This window comes from Lepidochelys kempii, chromosome 14 (genome assembly GCF_965140265.1).
Source record: "Lepidochelys kempii isolate rLepKem1 chromosome 14, rLepKem1.hap2, whole genome shotgun sequence".
In the NCBI taxonomy this organism is placed as follows: domain Eukaryota; kingdom Metazoa; phylum Chordata; order Testudines; family Cheloniidae; genus Lepidochelys; species Lepidochelys kempii.
In genome coordinates, this window is record NC_133269.1 from 11,129,988 (window position 1) to 11,146,756 (window position 16,769).

Genomic DNA, 16,769 nt, shown 5'->3' on the forward strand with positions numbered 1-16,769 from the left:
CAGTACTTGTACGTTCAGCTTTTCACGCCATTGAACAAGAGTTAGCTAGATAACTAGATTATTTTTCAGCACATTATTTTTCCAGTTACCTATTAATAAAACACCCTGTGCTGGTTTATTGCTTAATTAGCTAACCCAGGAATGTTCAAAGAACTGCACAGAATTTAGCCACTCCCATTAATGTCAGTCGCCCTCACCTGATGCCTACGTCAATTTGATTAATCTCATACATTTTTAACTGGGAAAAGAAATACATACGATAAAAGTAGGGCTGTCAAGCGATTAAAAAAATTAATCACTATTAATTGTGCTGTTAATAATAGAATACAATTTATTTAAATATTTTTGGATATTTTCTACATTTTCAAATATATTGATTTCAATTACAACAAGGATACAACGTGTACAGTGCTCACTTTATATTTATTTTTATAACCAACATTTGCACTGTAAAAAGAAACTTCAAGTCACCTCATACAAGTACTGAAGTACAATCTCTTTATGATGAAAGTTGAACTTACAAATGTAGAATTATGTAAAAAAGAATAACTGCACTTAACAATGAAACAATGTAAAACTTTAGAGCCTGCAAGTCCACTCAGTCCTACTTCTTGTTCAGCCAATCGCTCAGACAAACAAGCATTCAGTGTTGGGGGAGGACAGCGAAGCGGGGAGGTAAGCAATGACTTGTGCAGGAGGAGGGTAAGGAAGGTGTCTTGTTGCTGCTTCGGGACTGGTGGTTTCTGGTACCTGGCTCGTACCAGGCTCATTTCCTTTTACCGAGCTAGGTGAGCTCCCTTCAGCTGAGTGAGCCCTCGTTTGCAAGGGAGGGTGGATTTTAACTCCAGGACTCATCATACTGCAGGGGAGAAGAGGCTGGTGCAGGGAGGCTGAGTTCGCCAGACTCATGTTCTCTATGGGGTACACCAGAGTGAGCAGCCAGCTAGGGGCAATGGGACACGACACAGGGGGACTGGCCCCGGGAGTAAGGGGCCGGCCGGGAACAATAGGGCCCGGGCTGGCTAGGATGCCAATGCACTCTGTTTTGGCCCTGTCCTGGCTGTCCCTACTTTTTCGCCAAACCTGGGCATTTGTCCCAGCTGCAAGGCCGAGCAGAGAGAGGTGGCGGCTGCTGCCTGGGGATCAGCTAGAGGCAGCATTGCCCCTGCCCGCTCAACCTCAGCCAGGGGAGGCACAGAGCTGGGGGGGAGCGGGGGGGAGGCAGCCCCAACTCCGGGCAGCCCTAGACACAGCCCCCGAGCTTGGGGGTGGGGGATCAGCCCCAACCCCAGGCGGCTCGGGAGAGGGGGACTGGGGATCAGCCCCCGAGCTCAGGAGGGGAGGGGGTCAGTCTCGGCCCCGGGCAGCACAGGGGGAGGGGGAGGGGGGCCAGTCCTAGCTGCGGGCCACACAGGGCTGGGAGGGGGAGACCCCACCGTGAGCAGTGCGGAGCTGGAGCGGGGTTGGGCCGAGGAGAAGAGATCAACCTCAGCCGGGGGAGGACCGGAACTGGGGGCGCAGCCTGCTGCAGGTGGCACGGGATGGGCGGGGGGATCAGCCCCAGCCCCAGGAGGCATGGGGAGGGCAGCTCGGGCGAGCCCTGCAAGCGTGGGGATGGTGGCTCCAGCGAGCCCCTGGCCGTCCTGTTTTTACTTTGAAAATGCCAGGGTGAGAACCACATTACTTTCTCCAGAGCCTCTTCTCTTCCCACCCTCTGGTGGCGGCTTCTGTTACTGTGCCTGACCAGACTGGTTCTCCGGAGCAGCTCATGCTACCCTCCTGCCCAGAGGGTCTGGGATTAACACAGGTAATTGACAGCACTAAATAAAAGATTACCTGACTCACCTTGTCTCTCTCGTCCAATCAATCATTCCATCATACACTACTAAAAGGCGGTGAGAAACTGCAGATTAGTAATTTTCAAAATTACTCACTCTGTGCTGTAGTCTCGTGCTAAAGGGTCAAATTCCATTATCTCATAATAATGAGGTGCCTGTAAACTGCTCTTTGATTTGTCTGAAGAGAGGTGGGGGAAAAAGACAAATGAACACATATTTTAAAGTGAGCAAATAACACGCTTGATGAGTGTTTGCTTTGTTTTGCATCTTGAATTGACATAAGACAACTGATTATCCGCAATACATTTTCACACTCTAAATATTAAACATATGCATACGTCTCAAAGTCATCAAACAGAGCCTTGGACCACGTTAGTTTTTGTTGCTGATTTTTTGTGGTGATCCCTCAGATACACTATGTAAGGTCCCTGTGGGACACTGGGAAAACAGATGCATAATGTGGAGGTTAGGACTGAAGTGTAAAATGACTTTATTACCTGCTGGTGATGCACCTGGTGTTGTCTCATTCAGTGATGAGGCATTAACAGTTTGGAGGTTTACGGTCTGCAAAGGCACTGGGTTTAAAAGAGTGGCAAGCTAAGGAAATCAATCATAATAAAGTTAGTATGTAAGCAGGCAGTGCAAACAAAAAACTGTTTAAATTTTTATACTGTTTATTTCGTAAAGTGGTAAAACCAGACAAAGTCTACAGATCAGGTCAGCCAGCACAAAACAATCATCTATTGCTGTTCTCCATGTAAAACTGCTAAAGCCAATATTTCTATTACTTTAGTGTACATCTGTATAATTTACTTGTACATATTCTATTCTGATACGTTGAGCCAGAGGCTGTGAGATTTGTACATGGCTGTTCACTGGCTCTTTGACAGCAGGGGTGAAGGAGTGGGTGACGCCAGCCTCCCAAGATTTGCACTGCTTGCAAAGAATACAATGCAAGTTCTTATGTGATCATAGAAAGCCCTTCATAATCTTGGCAAGAATCACTTGAGTAACTTCCTCTCTCCTTATAACCCTGCTTTGCAGCTATGGCTGGTCAGGGTTGATCTTACCTCACCCAGTAGATTCAACCTAGCAGGACATAGCCCTGAACTCTAGGTGCTGCTAGAATATAGATAATAATGCAGCAATCTTTCTTGGACATGGTGAACTCCCCATCCAAAGGGTCTGCTGAAGAACAGATGAGCAACCTCCGCTCTGGCTGTCTTCAGAGTTTGATACAAGTCATTTATTTCATTTGGGTCCCCACTCCCTTTGCTTTTATATCCAATCTTCTTTCCCTGCACCATACACATTCCTCATATTAAACTGAAAAAGCATGCCTTTGTGGGTGGGATATTTTGCCCATGACATACACCATTTATCCTACATTGTGTTTGGCAGGTTGGTTCCTTTCTTAAAGTTTCTTTATTTTTTTTTTTTAACTTACAGTACCTAGATGGTCTGCAAGAGGAAACTTATAGCTGAGTAAACACACTGAAGAGTGGCTCTCTCACTGTGCTGTATACATCCATTATTTAAATACTACTCATACAGTAATGGCTTAGGCAAACTGCAGCAACCCAGCTGGCCACAGCAAGCATCTCACACAGAACCTTTCAGAACAGAATGTGTTGTATCGAGAATGGGAAGTTGCCCTGCACATTTGAGGTTGTTCCCTATTGCTTTGGAAAAGGGCTGTGGGATGGATCTTTTACTTCCATCTGGACAGCTAGCAGAACAAGAGGGAGGAGACCTCTGTTTTAACACTTGCCATTGAAGAACGTGATTCTGAGTATCCTTGTTACTCACGTTGCTATAGATATGACCATCAGGGATGCTTTGTCTTGTGTTTTGTGTTTCAGTTGCAAACCTATGTAACGATTAACACAGGGAATGTCACTGAGAAATGAACAGAAGAACATGAACTCATACAATTAGATTTTTTTTTGCTACTGGCTGCCTGTCACCTTGTGCCAGAGCTGAGATCACTAGGGTCACCAAAAGGGGACAGCTGCCAGGACGGTCTCTGCAAGGTTTGGAACTTGCTCTCCTAGGTCCTACGCTGTCTTAGTTTATTGACCTTTAAGGCATTCTGCAAGGCTCATCTGTTCCTCCCTGATAGTGAGGGTTGGGAGGACAGGTAAGAAATCTTAAATATACTTTTGGCTGCTGGGTTATTAAATCTGTTAATTATTGGTCAAAGGGTATTACAGAAGCAACCTATTTTTAAAGTGTGGCAGGACGCATCTAGAGCCCAAGCTAGGCATTCCTGGTTTATTGAAGGAGTGTGCAAATCATAAGTTGTTCCAAACGTTCACAGACCCTTCCAAGAGTATGTGGCAGAGCAGCAATATAAAGAACAAACATCTCTGAAAACATTATGCTACAGTTTCTTGGTAACGTATTACTTACGAGGGCTGTTGAACGTTTGCTATCGCGAGTAAATCTAGCTGAGGGTAGAGCAAAGGACGATGGATGCTTGGATCTGCAGCACCTGTAGATCTGCAATCTAAAATTCAAGCTGTTATTAAAACTTGCATGACTTGTTATTTGGCAAACAGTTAAGTCTTTGGTGGGATATTATTTATCAATGATTTTTTGGAGGGGTATAAAATTGCAGGGGAGAAGTTGCAGTGTTGTGCAATTACTTTGAAATACATACTGAAGGTGCTACTATTCAATTTAGGGCTATTATAATTCTGCCTTCAAAGTGGTAAGGAATGTAGAGTTGATTTCAGAAATACATTGTATTTCTGCCTGACATCTTAAATTGCCTGAGGGAAAAAAATGAGTGGCACTATGCATATTACGAAACATATTTTAAAACCAGAGGCCCGCCCGTTTCTTATTCTAGTAGGATAACAGTACATTTACTCTGAGTTCTTACCTCTCCCAACCTAAGTAAAATGTTGCAAATTTGAAGGGGCTCCCTGAAAATATTGAGGAAGTTCAGAAAGGATAAATGTGCCCTTCCCTTCTGAACTTGTGCCAGCAAGTTTTGTAGGTGCATGGTTACACGGACGTTCTTGGGCATGGATGACAGCGATTGCTTCCTTGTAAATTATTAATGATCCCCCATTTAATAACGGAGGAGGCAGATTATTTTAAAACACAACCTCTCACTTCAACAGATTTTTGTACAAAGTACCTTACGTATACAATAATAAAGCAGCTCTACTTTCCCTTCAAGGTTCCAACCAGAACTCTCTCATTTTCATTTGGATACACATTTGTCTCTTGCAAGGAATTTCTTGTTGTGGCCACAGTGGTTCTTTGTTTTAGGAAAGACCACTACAAAGGAATAACACTACTCATATTGATTGCGAGCCATTCCAAAACTACATTCAGGAGATGTACACAAAAAAACCTCATCTTTATACGGTTTGTTATGGTAGTTCATTTATCCAACATCAGATGTACACACCTGCAAAAGTGTATTGTGTTGGGGCCAGTGTTCTGTTTGATACTGTGCACATTCATGAACTCTCTCATCACGGCCTACATTTTGTTTCCTCTCGCATGTATTTGAAATTCATCTGAGGAAACATGCTTGAATCATAGCAGCAGCGGGGCATGGCAGCAACAAGCAACTCTTACTTTCAGAAATGTCTTCATTAGTTTTGCAGCCCTCTAGTCCCACATCCATGTGATGTGAATGCCAGCATACTTTCATTTCCATCTGCATAGGCTCCAGCCACAAGGTTAGAAATATTTTATACCAAACTTCCTAATGTTTCAGAGAAAATGCAAGTATTTTACTCACTTAATTCTGAAAACTGAGGAGTCTCGAGGCCAGTTCCCCCCAATGCTGACACAGGAATTGAAGAACTTGAATTGACGACGAGTAGATCACATGAAGGAGCAGATGGTTGTTTGCTGTAGATCTAAGAAGAAAAAGAGTTAAAAAGTAAACTTAAGTTGCTATTTTCACTTAATACAAAAATTTGAAATCAGAATCTGATTATTATTGAGGAAAGGTGACCAGTAGAGCTGGTCGGGAATTTTTCTATGATTTTTTTTTTTTTAAATGCCAGTTTATCAAAACCAGAACTGTTTGCAGGAACAAGTTGGATTTGAATTTCCCTTTTTACAAATTTTTGAAAAGAAATGTCTGAAGTTGTCAAAACATCCCATTCTGACATTTTCAAAATTAAAAAGTGGCTCAAAATGTTTTTTTCAGAATTTAAATTAATTTATAGTATTTTTTTAAAAAATTGAAATGAAATGTTTCAATTGACCCAATCCGTTTTTTTTTTCTAATTTTCATTTCATGATTTTTTTTTTTTAACTTTTTGACTTTATAACCTGATTCAGGACAGAAAAATGTTTAAAAAAAAATCTCAATTTTCTGCAGGACAGGAAAACTGTTTCCTACTCAGATCTAGTGAACATAGAATCATAGTCACCTAGTCCAGTCCCCTGCACTCATGGTGGGACTAAGTATTATTGAGACTTTCCCTGACAGGTGTTTGTCTGACCTGCTCTTAAAAAAATCTCAAATGATGGAGATTCCACAACCTCCCTAGGCAATTTATTCCCCTAATGTCCAACCTAAACCTGCCTTGCTCCAATTTAAGCCCATGTGTGTCTTAATAGAGTTAAGAATGAAATCAGAAGAGAATTAACCATATCACATGTTTAATATAAAAGTGTTTTGTAAGCACTAGCTAATACAAATTTATTTTAAACCTGGGGACTTGTGAATGAGCTACAAGATCTGCAAACTGGATCATTTTGGACTATTAACCCATCCAATAGTCAGAAACTGCAAATGAACTATCTGACTAAAAATGAAAGCCAGTAATAGTAGTGTTTCATCGAAAAACCCAGACTGATTACTACTTTCCTGTAATAACTATGGACTATATTTCAATCACAATGTAATCAGCTTGATGCAGGATGCAAAGGAAACTGAGTTAATTTTGGCTTTGTACAAGGTGAAACGTGTGTATCACTATTAGGGCCAGCATGGTTAATAAAATAGGAGCAGTGATGGGAGAAAAGTAGCCTTTAAAAATTAATTTTCCAGCTTCATAAATGCCCCTAGAGACAATAAGTGAAAAATAAGACTATAGATGAAAAGAAACAAATCTCTTCACATCATGTAAGAGATTAGAATTGAATCTAGTACACAGCAATAGAGGTAATAAAACTGCATTTTAATAGATTTTCTCTCTTTTCCAGTTGTCCTTTCCTATTCTCCACGTTATATTTGAAGGTAATTTGATACTTGTGCTACAAAATGAGATTCTGTAAGTGGGACTCTTGCAAATTAATAGAGAAACATTATCCTCTGTTGGAGACAGAATATTGAATCCAACAGAGGTAGCAAGCAAATATAATTCCTTAGGTCACAAAAAGCACATTTGTTGCAACAAATAAGAGGAAAAGCTCTGGTTTATAAAATCTGAGCCAGATTCTTATCCTGAAGTTGATGGGGTTTGTGCTTAACTACTCACCTCTGCTTGCTCACACTGGAGTCTCTGATTCTCCAAGAAACGTACTCTGTTTCGAGAAAACCTGTAGGAAATGATACATTGTCAATAATTTAGTCTTAAACATCCCAGGCGTAGGTATCACTCAAAAAGAAAGTGTCATTCATAAGAATCCAGCAGTTACTGCGAAGGTCTGATCGTACAAAAGGATCTAGAAAAGTGTGTAACAAGCCCCAGCCAAATGCACATACAGACTCCAATGTCCTCAGTAGGAATATTAGAACCAGAACCACAGCTTTGTGTCACTTGACATAAGGGAGAACTACTATGGTTGAGTTATCAAAACCACTAGAGCCATGGTTACATGCAGCAGGCCAGTAGACTACACACGCAGAGACCACTGTCCTTCACTTCACTGAGACTCTGCACAGAATCTTCGTTGATAATCAGATACAGGAAATGCAACGTGATTTGCCTTAAAGCAGTCATACTGCCACTCAAATGTATGTAAACAGCTGCAACTAGTTAAAACATACCTATATAATTTTTAGCATCTCATATGCCTGTGTATCCAAGGGCAGACTGAGGATTTTCTATAGTAAACAATAAATCCTTATGTAGCAAGTATTAACCAAGCCAGTAGAAACAACTGCAAATAACATGTGTAGCAGCTTTGAGGTACAATGCAACTGCAACCAGAAATGACAGTTAAATAAGTGTACAGTACTACTGCATGAGAATTTCACACTCCCATTAGCAATTATTTGCCCTTTCAATCAACGGGTGAACCGTTTCACTTGGGATTTGTTGAGGCATACCCACAAGCTATTATTCATAATTCAGGGGGAAGTTTCAGCTTTCCAAGAAAAATGTTAATGGTCAGTATTAAGAAGATTTTAGGTCAACATTTGGATAAAGTGGATTTACAGAAACCAAAAGGGAAACTCATTTGTATTTTACTTACATGACAAATTTCCTTAGGCAAGAAGTGAAAAACCCTCTTTAAAGAGTGAATTGTAAAACATAACCCGCAGCTGTAAACACTAGACTTACGAATCAACTGTATAAAATATTGTGAAGAATAGCATGGAAGTTTGTGAGAATGACACTGGGAAGATACAATGACAGTTTGGCTGAAGCGTTTGGAAGAGGTTTGAGGGTAAAATAAAACAAGGAAGGAAGGATGGGACAAGATTGTCATTGTTGACTGCATACCCACTGATTTCACTCGTTAGAGCATCTGCATGACAGAGATAAGACATTTGTGCAAAAACTAAACACAAGTTATACACACTGAAGCATTTGCAAAAGTGATAACACTCTCTGAAGGCTGGTTGTCTTGTGGGAAGGAGAGACAAGGCTTGCAATGTAATTGGTAAGTTGTTGCTTCTAATGTGGTCATTCTTTACTTCATAAGCCATAGTAACTAAGATGTTGCCAGAGCAGTGGTCAGTGCAAAATATAGTCTTCTGGCAACTCAGTAACCTTCAAGATGCCACTAATGCAACATTTTGATCTTTTGAAATTGCAAAGCTTTCTGTTCACAATACCTCATGGATAGGCCTAAAAGGAAACATACTAGGGGTATGTATTAACCATGCAGCTGGGTAATACACAACAGAATATTTGTTTCAACTGAGCCAGGTCCCATGCTACAGCTGAAGAGATGCTGTAATTGCTCAGTGTAGAAATCACAATGTTTTTCCAAGTCAGTAAATCCACAGTGAAGCAGAGAGAAGTCTGCTCTGGCCTCTGGGATGGTGTTCTGCAGTGCTGTTATTTAGAAGTGGGTGTATTGAACAAGCTTGGAATCCTTGAATCTTTAAGTTAAATTACACAGAGATAAAAACATCTGAACCTGTCTGAGCCTTTTCTACACCGCAACTTCCATCAGGGTTACCACTGATGGAGCTGCACCCAATGCGAATTACAGATCTGAAAACTTCTACTGTAGACAATGTTGACCAGGAGAACTGACTCCTCCCAATCATGAGAGATCCCACAGCATTCTTTGCGACAGCAGGAGTCTTAAACCTGAGGCCCTGACTAAAGGCCATTATAATCAATGGGCCAAGGAGGGAGAGGAATATCTTTTACTGGACCAACTTCTGTTGGTGAGAGAGACAAAGCTTTTTGAGCTTACACAGAGCTCTTCTGTGGTCTGGGAAACTAACTCAGAGTCACACTAGTTTCCGGAGCTGTAAACATGGGGGCAAAGATATTTACTGATTCACCTCACAGGTATTTCAGGTGGATTAATTAATGTCACCCATCTCTGCAGAATGCTTTGATCCTCTGATAAAAAACACTGTATAAAAAAAGCAAGCTATTATGTAGTCTGAAAAATGTTTTGGCATTCTTCTGGATAGACTCAGTTAATGATAAAAATAATAATAACAACACACAATAATAACAATAATAATCCAAATTAGAACCAGAAAAATCAAGAAATTCTGAAATATTAACTGCAAGTGCAAGCCACATGATGTTCATTAACTTCTACGTTATTATTTTGTAAATATATATTATGATGATAATTATTTTTATAGACATAGTGCCTAGGAATACCAATCATGGACTCACTGTGCTAGGGGCTGTATAAACACAGAACCAAACATATTCATGGCACTTTAATGAGAGTCCCAAAGCCAAAATTGTAAGCCAGACTGAGCCATTAAAGAGTAACGTAACCAGAATGGGTTCTTATTTTGTCTTTAACCCCCTCTTTCCTCCCAAAAACAAAGTCCATCTATTTTACTTATTAATAGCTTTGTTTCATCATACCTGTTGCTGACTGTCTATATGCTGTCATCCCTGCTACAGCCAAAAGCTCACTGTGCAAATTCTCAGAGGTCAGGGTTATTTTCCAGAGAGAACACATTTTATTTGGATTTTCCTAAGACCCACTACAGGGACAGAACAGCAGTACCTGCAGTGATTTAACAGCACCTACTGCAGCTTATAAGAGCCTCTCAGTTCATTCTATTAGCAGCTTCAGAGTTTCCACAAAAATTGCTCCTGTATCAGAAAGTCACACAATGGAAAAACAATCTTGTGAATATGCCTGGAGCGCACATTCCAAGTATTACAGCACTAAGCGTTGTGGCGTGAAGAGGTTAATCAAAGTTCTGCTGGAATAAACTGGAACTGACAGAAGGCAAACAAGCAAGAGGCATTAATTGGAGCTTTCCTCCCCTCCCTTACCCTACTCTGTTCCTCTTCCCTTTCCTGGTCATTGTAACTCCTCTTTATTCTACTCTCCTTCTCTCAGGTCACCCCACTGTCCTCTAATATGCCCCCCCTTTACCAGTCCTTCAGCAGTGAGTGACTGAACAGAGTCGGTGGCAGGACAACCTGTCTCCAAGGCCTGCCAGAAATGTGTGGTGTCCTGTGAAGTGTTAAATACGTGAGAAGTTGGTCTTCTTGATGACAATCTGCTGATGGATGAAGAAGAGCGTGGTCTCATCAGTGCACTCCATTCTGCCTAGCCCAAAGACCAAGGAGTTCAATGCTCCTAGAAAAGCTTAATTTTCCCTATGTGGGAAGCACAAGTCTTCAATTTGTTCCCTAACCCGCATGGTGCTGTAGAATGGTTTTTAGAACATGGCCATCTCACCTCTGGTTAGGAAAGCCATCCATTCACAGCTAAGGCTAATCATGATACACCAGGATGATCTCTGTTATTTGTTGCTTGGGAAATGCTGAAATTCTGGTATCGTGTAAGCCCTAGTTATCCCACTGATGAAATCAATAAGTAAATAACTGCAGATGTCATCACCACAAGCACTCAGGATTTCCTTGTGTGAAATAATAAATATTTGTGCCTGCAGTGGGGGTAGAAACACTTGTTTGCTACTGCAGAGAGCCGCATGTGATCCTTTTAAGGAAGCGGGAACTCCACCCTTTGGCTGATGCCTGCAGTAAAACTGTCTGTCTTCCCTGGGAGCACGTGCACGCTGCAGTTAAGCTCAGCGTCTGGTAGCTAAAGGAACAAAGAGGGCTCATAATTGACTGAAGCCAAATCCACTGTATCCGAGTCCCATGCTAATGGAAGGACTCAGAGCCTGTTTCTTTCCTCATGCTTTAGTATTCTCAGCTACGCTAGTACTTTGGTTTACCCTGCAAGCTGGTATTCTAGGGACACGTCTACAAATTTTAACCTGTCTGCTGCTTCTCAAGTGCATGGAGAGACAAGATCAGCAGATAAATATAAGCACAACACAAAAAGGAACATGCTGTTCCTTTCTTGTTGATGGAGGATGAAATTCATCTCTCTGGAGACAGCCAGCACCAGTCATATGGACCATTTAAGCCCCTTATAGTTCAAGTGGCACTTAATGGCCCATATACCTCATGTTAGTCCTCTGCAGAAGGGTGAATTTCACCCTGAAAGAGCAGATTAAACTGCAACAGACATAACAATTTCCTGGACAAACCTGAATTAAGTTAAACCTAATTGAATTAAGTTTAAGTATCTTAGGAGTTTGCTGGGGAATTTACAGGGCAAGCAGGGAACTGTGCAGCCTGGAAACACTCTGGTCAGGAGGGAGAGAGACATGCGTCTCTGCCCAAGGGAGGTGATCGCTGGGGAGCTGGATGCCTGAGAGTGGGTGCCCTTGCTGGACCATGGAGGGGGAATACAGGTGCAGCTTCCCTGCACTATGACATAAACATCATACCAGAGTGTTACATTTTTTTAACAGATTTGGTTGGCCCAGTCAGGAGAACCTGTTACTAAGACCAAACAGGAAAAGACAGGTTCTGGTTTCACTAATATATTTACCTTTCATGTCCCAGGAGGACGTCGTTCAGATCTTCATTCACTCGTGTTAATTCAGCGATCACATCTTCATTCTGCACTGCTACCAGCAGTTCCACGATCCTCTCCTGCATCACCCGACATATCTTGTACAGTTTCTTTTCAGGAAAAAAACCAAAACCAATGTCATTGTGATTTCTCACATTTGTCAGTTTGGGAGGAGAATTATAAAACTTTTGGGTGCTGGAGACACAAGGATAATGCACTGTCTAATTCACATGATGACATACCGTTTAAAGGGTGAGCCTCAAATCCCTTATATTTGATTCCCAAGTCTCTTTCTGGCAAACTTCCGACAAAACGCGGCTGATAATTGCTCTCACCATGACCAGCACTCCTACCCCAACTCATAACCCAGTCTCATTTCTGGAAAGTCATCCTCCTCCCTAAAGAGAAAGGTGATTCACTTTATAGTAACTGGAGGTTCCTCAAGAGGTGTGGGCCCTATTCATGTTCCACTGCGGGTATGGATGGGTTCTACATGCCTGGAGCCAGAGAATTTCGAAAGCAGTGTCCATTAGCCCACATCTGCCCTGGCTTACTCGTGCCCCTGATTGAGGAGATAAAGGGTGGGGTGGACCAACCGCCTTTCCAGTTCCTTCTTCACTGCAAATAAGAGAAGATCTGAAGTGGAGTGGAAGGAGGGCAAGGTAGTAGAATACAGATACGGTCCACGCCTCTCAAAGAACCTCCAGTTACTATAAGGCAAGTAACTTTCTCTTCTTTTTCGAGTGCTAGTCCCAATGTGTATTCCAAAGGGGGTGATTGACAAGCAGTACTTAAGTAGGAGGAGGGTGCGAGGTCGTAGATGGCAGAGCCATATGAAGGACTGCTGTTCCAAAAGATGCAGCAGTAGTGGAGTCCTGTACCAGTGCAGAGTGTCTCACAAACACGTGGACTGAGCTCCGTGTGGCTGTCTCACAAATATCAAGAAGAGGCATCCCTCGAAGCAGTACGGTAGACATTGCTTGCTCTCTTGTGGAAAGAAAAGATTAGACAGCTGATAGCAGAGCAAAACACAGCCCCAGATCCATTTTGAGGTTCTTTCAGAGGCTATAACCAAACCCCTTCTAATATGGCAACAAATAGTCTACAGGATTTCCTGACTGTTTTCATTCTCTGCAGGTAAAAGGCTGCAGCTCATCAAATGTCAAGAGAACGGAACCTCCTTTTTTCTGAGGATGGGTGAGGACTTGGGAAGATGAACAGGTCTCTGGTGGGGCAGGCCCCATAGAAGAAAAATATTGTTTACCACAGTGTCGTGAAGCTCCCACTCATGATTGACCACAAAGTGGCTGCTGAGAGAGCCCGTTAGCACATTCTGGTTTTCCTGGGATGGAGACTGCCGACAGGGTAATCTGATTGCTGATGCACCAGTTCTACAGACTCAACGTTTCTGCACACAGAGGGATGGATTGCACTTCTCCCTGTTTGTTATGTAAAAGGCGATTGTGATGTTGTTTGACATAATGAAGGCACGGTGACCTTGAGTGAAGAGGAGAAAGGTTTCACAAGCCCTTCGAACTGCTCATGGCTCTTGATGTGCATCCTGGACACTTGAGATGTCCAGGTGCCCTGTACTGTATGGTTGTCCATGTGAGGTCCTCAACCTAACAGGGATGCATTGGCAGTGATCATCCTGTCTGTGCGGAGGCAAGAAAGGAAACGCAGATGCAAACCTGATGGAGATTCTTCCACCATGACAGGGCCGATATCACTTTGGTGGGAACAGTCACTATGGTGCTCATTGATTGCCAGTTTAGCAAGTACACAGTTTGTGGGCTTTCTTATCATGCCTCTGAGACTCTGAACATACTAAGTTCTCTTGGGCTGAGCTACTGCTCAGTTTAGGTTGGCCTGGATCTGACTTCTTCAAAGATCATTTGGAGGAAGACTTGGCCTCATGCTTATGAGAATGCTCCCTGCTCTCCCAACAAGACCCCCTGAGGGGATAGACATCTTTGCTCCTGATTTGGACCTCATGGCAGGAGGTGCACCCCTTACTAAGTCAGGCCAATGTATAAGGGGGAGGATCCACTGGCCTGGGTCAAGTTGTGGCCTCGTGCACTTTTCCATTAGGCTTCTTAAGGTGAAGTTCCCACCCTTCCTGGGTACGGCTGGGGAACAAACAGCAGATACTGCACCTTGCTGGGATCCTTCTCAGCCAGTGACAACCACCAATGCTAAGCGAGAAGGATCACAGGCAGGAAGCATAAACTTTGAAGCCCAGAGTCCTGGGCATAGTCCAATACCCAAACGGAGTCTGGAGGGATTGAGGTGGGTGGGGAGAGGAGGGTGCTACCCAAGTCAGGGAGACTGACTGATTAACTAAAAACCACTAAAACTATCAGATAGAAACTTTAAACTCTAGAATATAAAAAAACTATTTACAGATCTCTAAATATATTTTCACAGATAAAGAAGAAAGCCAAGGCGTCGGACACTGGAGGTTCCGACCTGGATCATGAGGCAGTGAGAAGGAACTGGAGCGGCAGCTGGTCCACCCCACCCTTTTTCTCCTTGGTCAGAGGCAAGAGGTGAGCCAGGCATGTGTGTGGACCAATGGACACTGCTTTCAAAATTCTTCAGCTCCAGGTGCCTATGGAATACGCTCAGGGACCAGCACTCGAAGAATTCCCAATTGGAAATCCAGTGAGCAATTCAAAACACTTTAAAAATGCTCAAAAGAGCCTGATGACTGATAAGAGCAGATTTTTGGGAGGGAAGGGGCATTTACTGGACTTCATATTGGATATGATCCAAAGCCCATGGAAATCAATAGGGCTCTTTCCATGGACTTTCAATGGATATTGGATCAGGCTCATTATAAGAAAGAGAGAAAATCATAGCTTGGAGTACAGATGGCAGAAAACCAAGGCCTGGCTTCCTCAGTCTGGTGGGGACTGTGAATCAAGTCTCCGAATCAAACCTGCCTCAATTCTATAGGTAATACAAACCCATCAGGATTGATTGGTATAAAATTCACAATTTCACGGAGTGGAATTCTCCTCTAGTAGCAATTAGAACTAGAACTACCAGCTACTTAGTTTCACAGAGTTTTACATTCCTCTTCCACATTGATTTCCCTTTGATAGCAGGGTCAAAGAAACGGCTATTCTTGCATCAAGAACTTAACCACCCCTTCTCCCGCCTCCAGGTTTTCCATGATTTATTTGCAAATGCTGACTCTGATTAAGGGGAGGGGGGGAGGGAGTGGAGAGAGAGGGGGCTATTCTCTCCATTTTCATTTAGAAATTATCTGGGTTTTGTTGTAAAACTGGCCCATCTTTGCTCCAAAAGTGTGTTTACCCAACGACATTTCTCAGGGTGAAATTCACCTCTGTTCACAATTGCAGCACAAGGACTATGCAACACCGTAAGTCCTGAAAACTGAGCTCTAATCAATGTATAGGGTCTCTGCCTGCCCTCAGCCCAGAGGTGATTTTCGACCTGCTAACACAGGGAAATTCTACAAGAATTTAGACTCAGCCCTTTTTATTTCTGATCTCAATCACAAATTTGCCAGATTTTGCTGAGGAAAAGATGCATGCAACCTTGACCCCTTGAAACGAGAGTTGTTTATTATGCATTCCAAGAGCCAGATCATCGGCTGGTATAAAAACCAGTGATGTCAATAAAACTGTGATAGTTTACATCAGCTGAGGAACTGGCCTCACATTCCAGTGTCCCCACGAGGGGTCTGGATCTAGTAGCTTTGCTTATTCCCTACTCTTACTGGCTGTGAGAGTTGATATAAGAACTTGAACTGCTCTGTCAACTACTACTACTAATGATTTCAGCCAATTTAATATTTTGGGGGTTATTGTTTTCAGGTGTCTTAGGTCTTGTCTACAATGGGGTTTTTAGCCACAGATGCATCTATGTAAGAGCAAACCCTGAGTGGAGATATGCCACACCAGTGTAAGCCATGACTTGCATTGCTGTACTTTGCCCATTATTAAGTTTCAGTTAATCTGACTAGGCTGGATCTCTGGTGACACATGGTTCAAAAAAAATTCTCCAGTCCTTTTAAGTCCTAAAGCATGCAACTCTTTCCGCAAAGGATTCTGGTCTGCACCAATTCCAATGAAACTATTACTGTAGAAGGACACAGTCCCTTGAACTGAGTGACCTAGACTGAGCTTATGCTCAGATAAATTGGTTAGTCTCTAAGGTGCCACAAGTCCTCCTGTTCTTTTAAAGAAAAGAACGTATTTCATTCTTGTAAAAGCAACTCGCATTTGTTTCTCTAGGCATTTGTGCTGTGATAAGGATCTCAGGGTGTTGCAGGAAGGAACAGAAAACAAACACATATAAAAGGAATGAGCTTCTACTCATGTCTTCATGAATGGTGAAATTCACTCCCTGCCCCAAACCTGGCCAATAATTTAACTATTTGAGTGCCAGCAAGCAGATCTGCTTGAGCTTTCTCAGACTTTGTGATGGCATTCTTCCTTTTACAAAATATACTTCCAAAACCCTTCCAGAAATCGATTTAAAATAGGCAGACATATTCTAATAATCCTTTGCAGGGGTCTTTGCCCAAGTTTCTCAAAGAACTAATTAAATTAGACACCACGGCCCCGGCCAAACAGTGCTAAGTGGATGCAGTTCAAGAGGAGGATTCTGTGAAGAGGTGACCTTTGTGCTTACTGGATCCTGGAGCCAGTCCAATGC

At 42.5% G+C, this 16,769-nt stretch overlaps 1 protein-coding gene across 4 annotated transcripts in view; it reads right to left on the bottom strand.

Annotated features, from left to right (window-relative positions):
- Window positions 1-16,769, bottom strand: part of TOM1L1 (target of myb1 like 1 membrane trafficking protein) — a 35,012-nt gene that overhangs the window by 2,630 nt on the left and 15,613 nt on the right. For all 4 annotated transcript variants that reach the window (XM_073311666.1, XM_073311664.1, XM_073311663.1 and 1 more), the window contains 7 exons: window positions 12,057-12,190; window positions 7,298-7,358; window positions 5,602-5,722; window positions 4,251-4,347; window positions 3,648-3,708; window positions 2,336-2,435; window positions 1,935-2,016 (listed from right to left, as the gene is read on the bottom strand). In XM_073311666.1, the coding sequence (XP_073167767.1) occupies window positions 1,935-2,016; window positions 2,336-2,435; window positions 3,648-3,708; window positions 4,251-4,347; window positions 5,602-5,722; window positions 7,298-7,358; window positions 12,057-12,190 (656 nt within the window). The remainder of the gene's footprint in view (window positions 1-1,934; window positions 2,017-2,335; window positions 2,436-3,647; window positions 3,709-4,250; window positions 4,348-5,601; window positions 5,723-7,297; window positions 7,359-12,056; window positions 12,191-16,769) is intronic.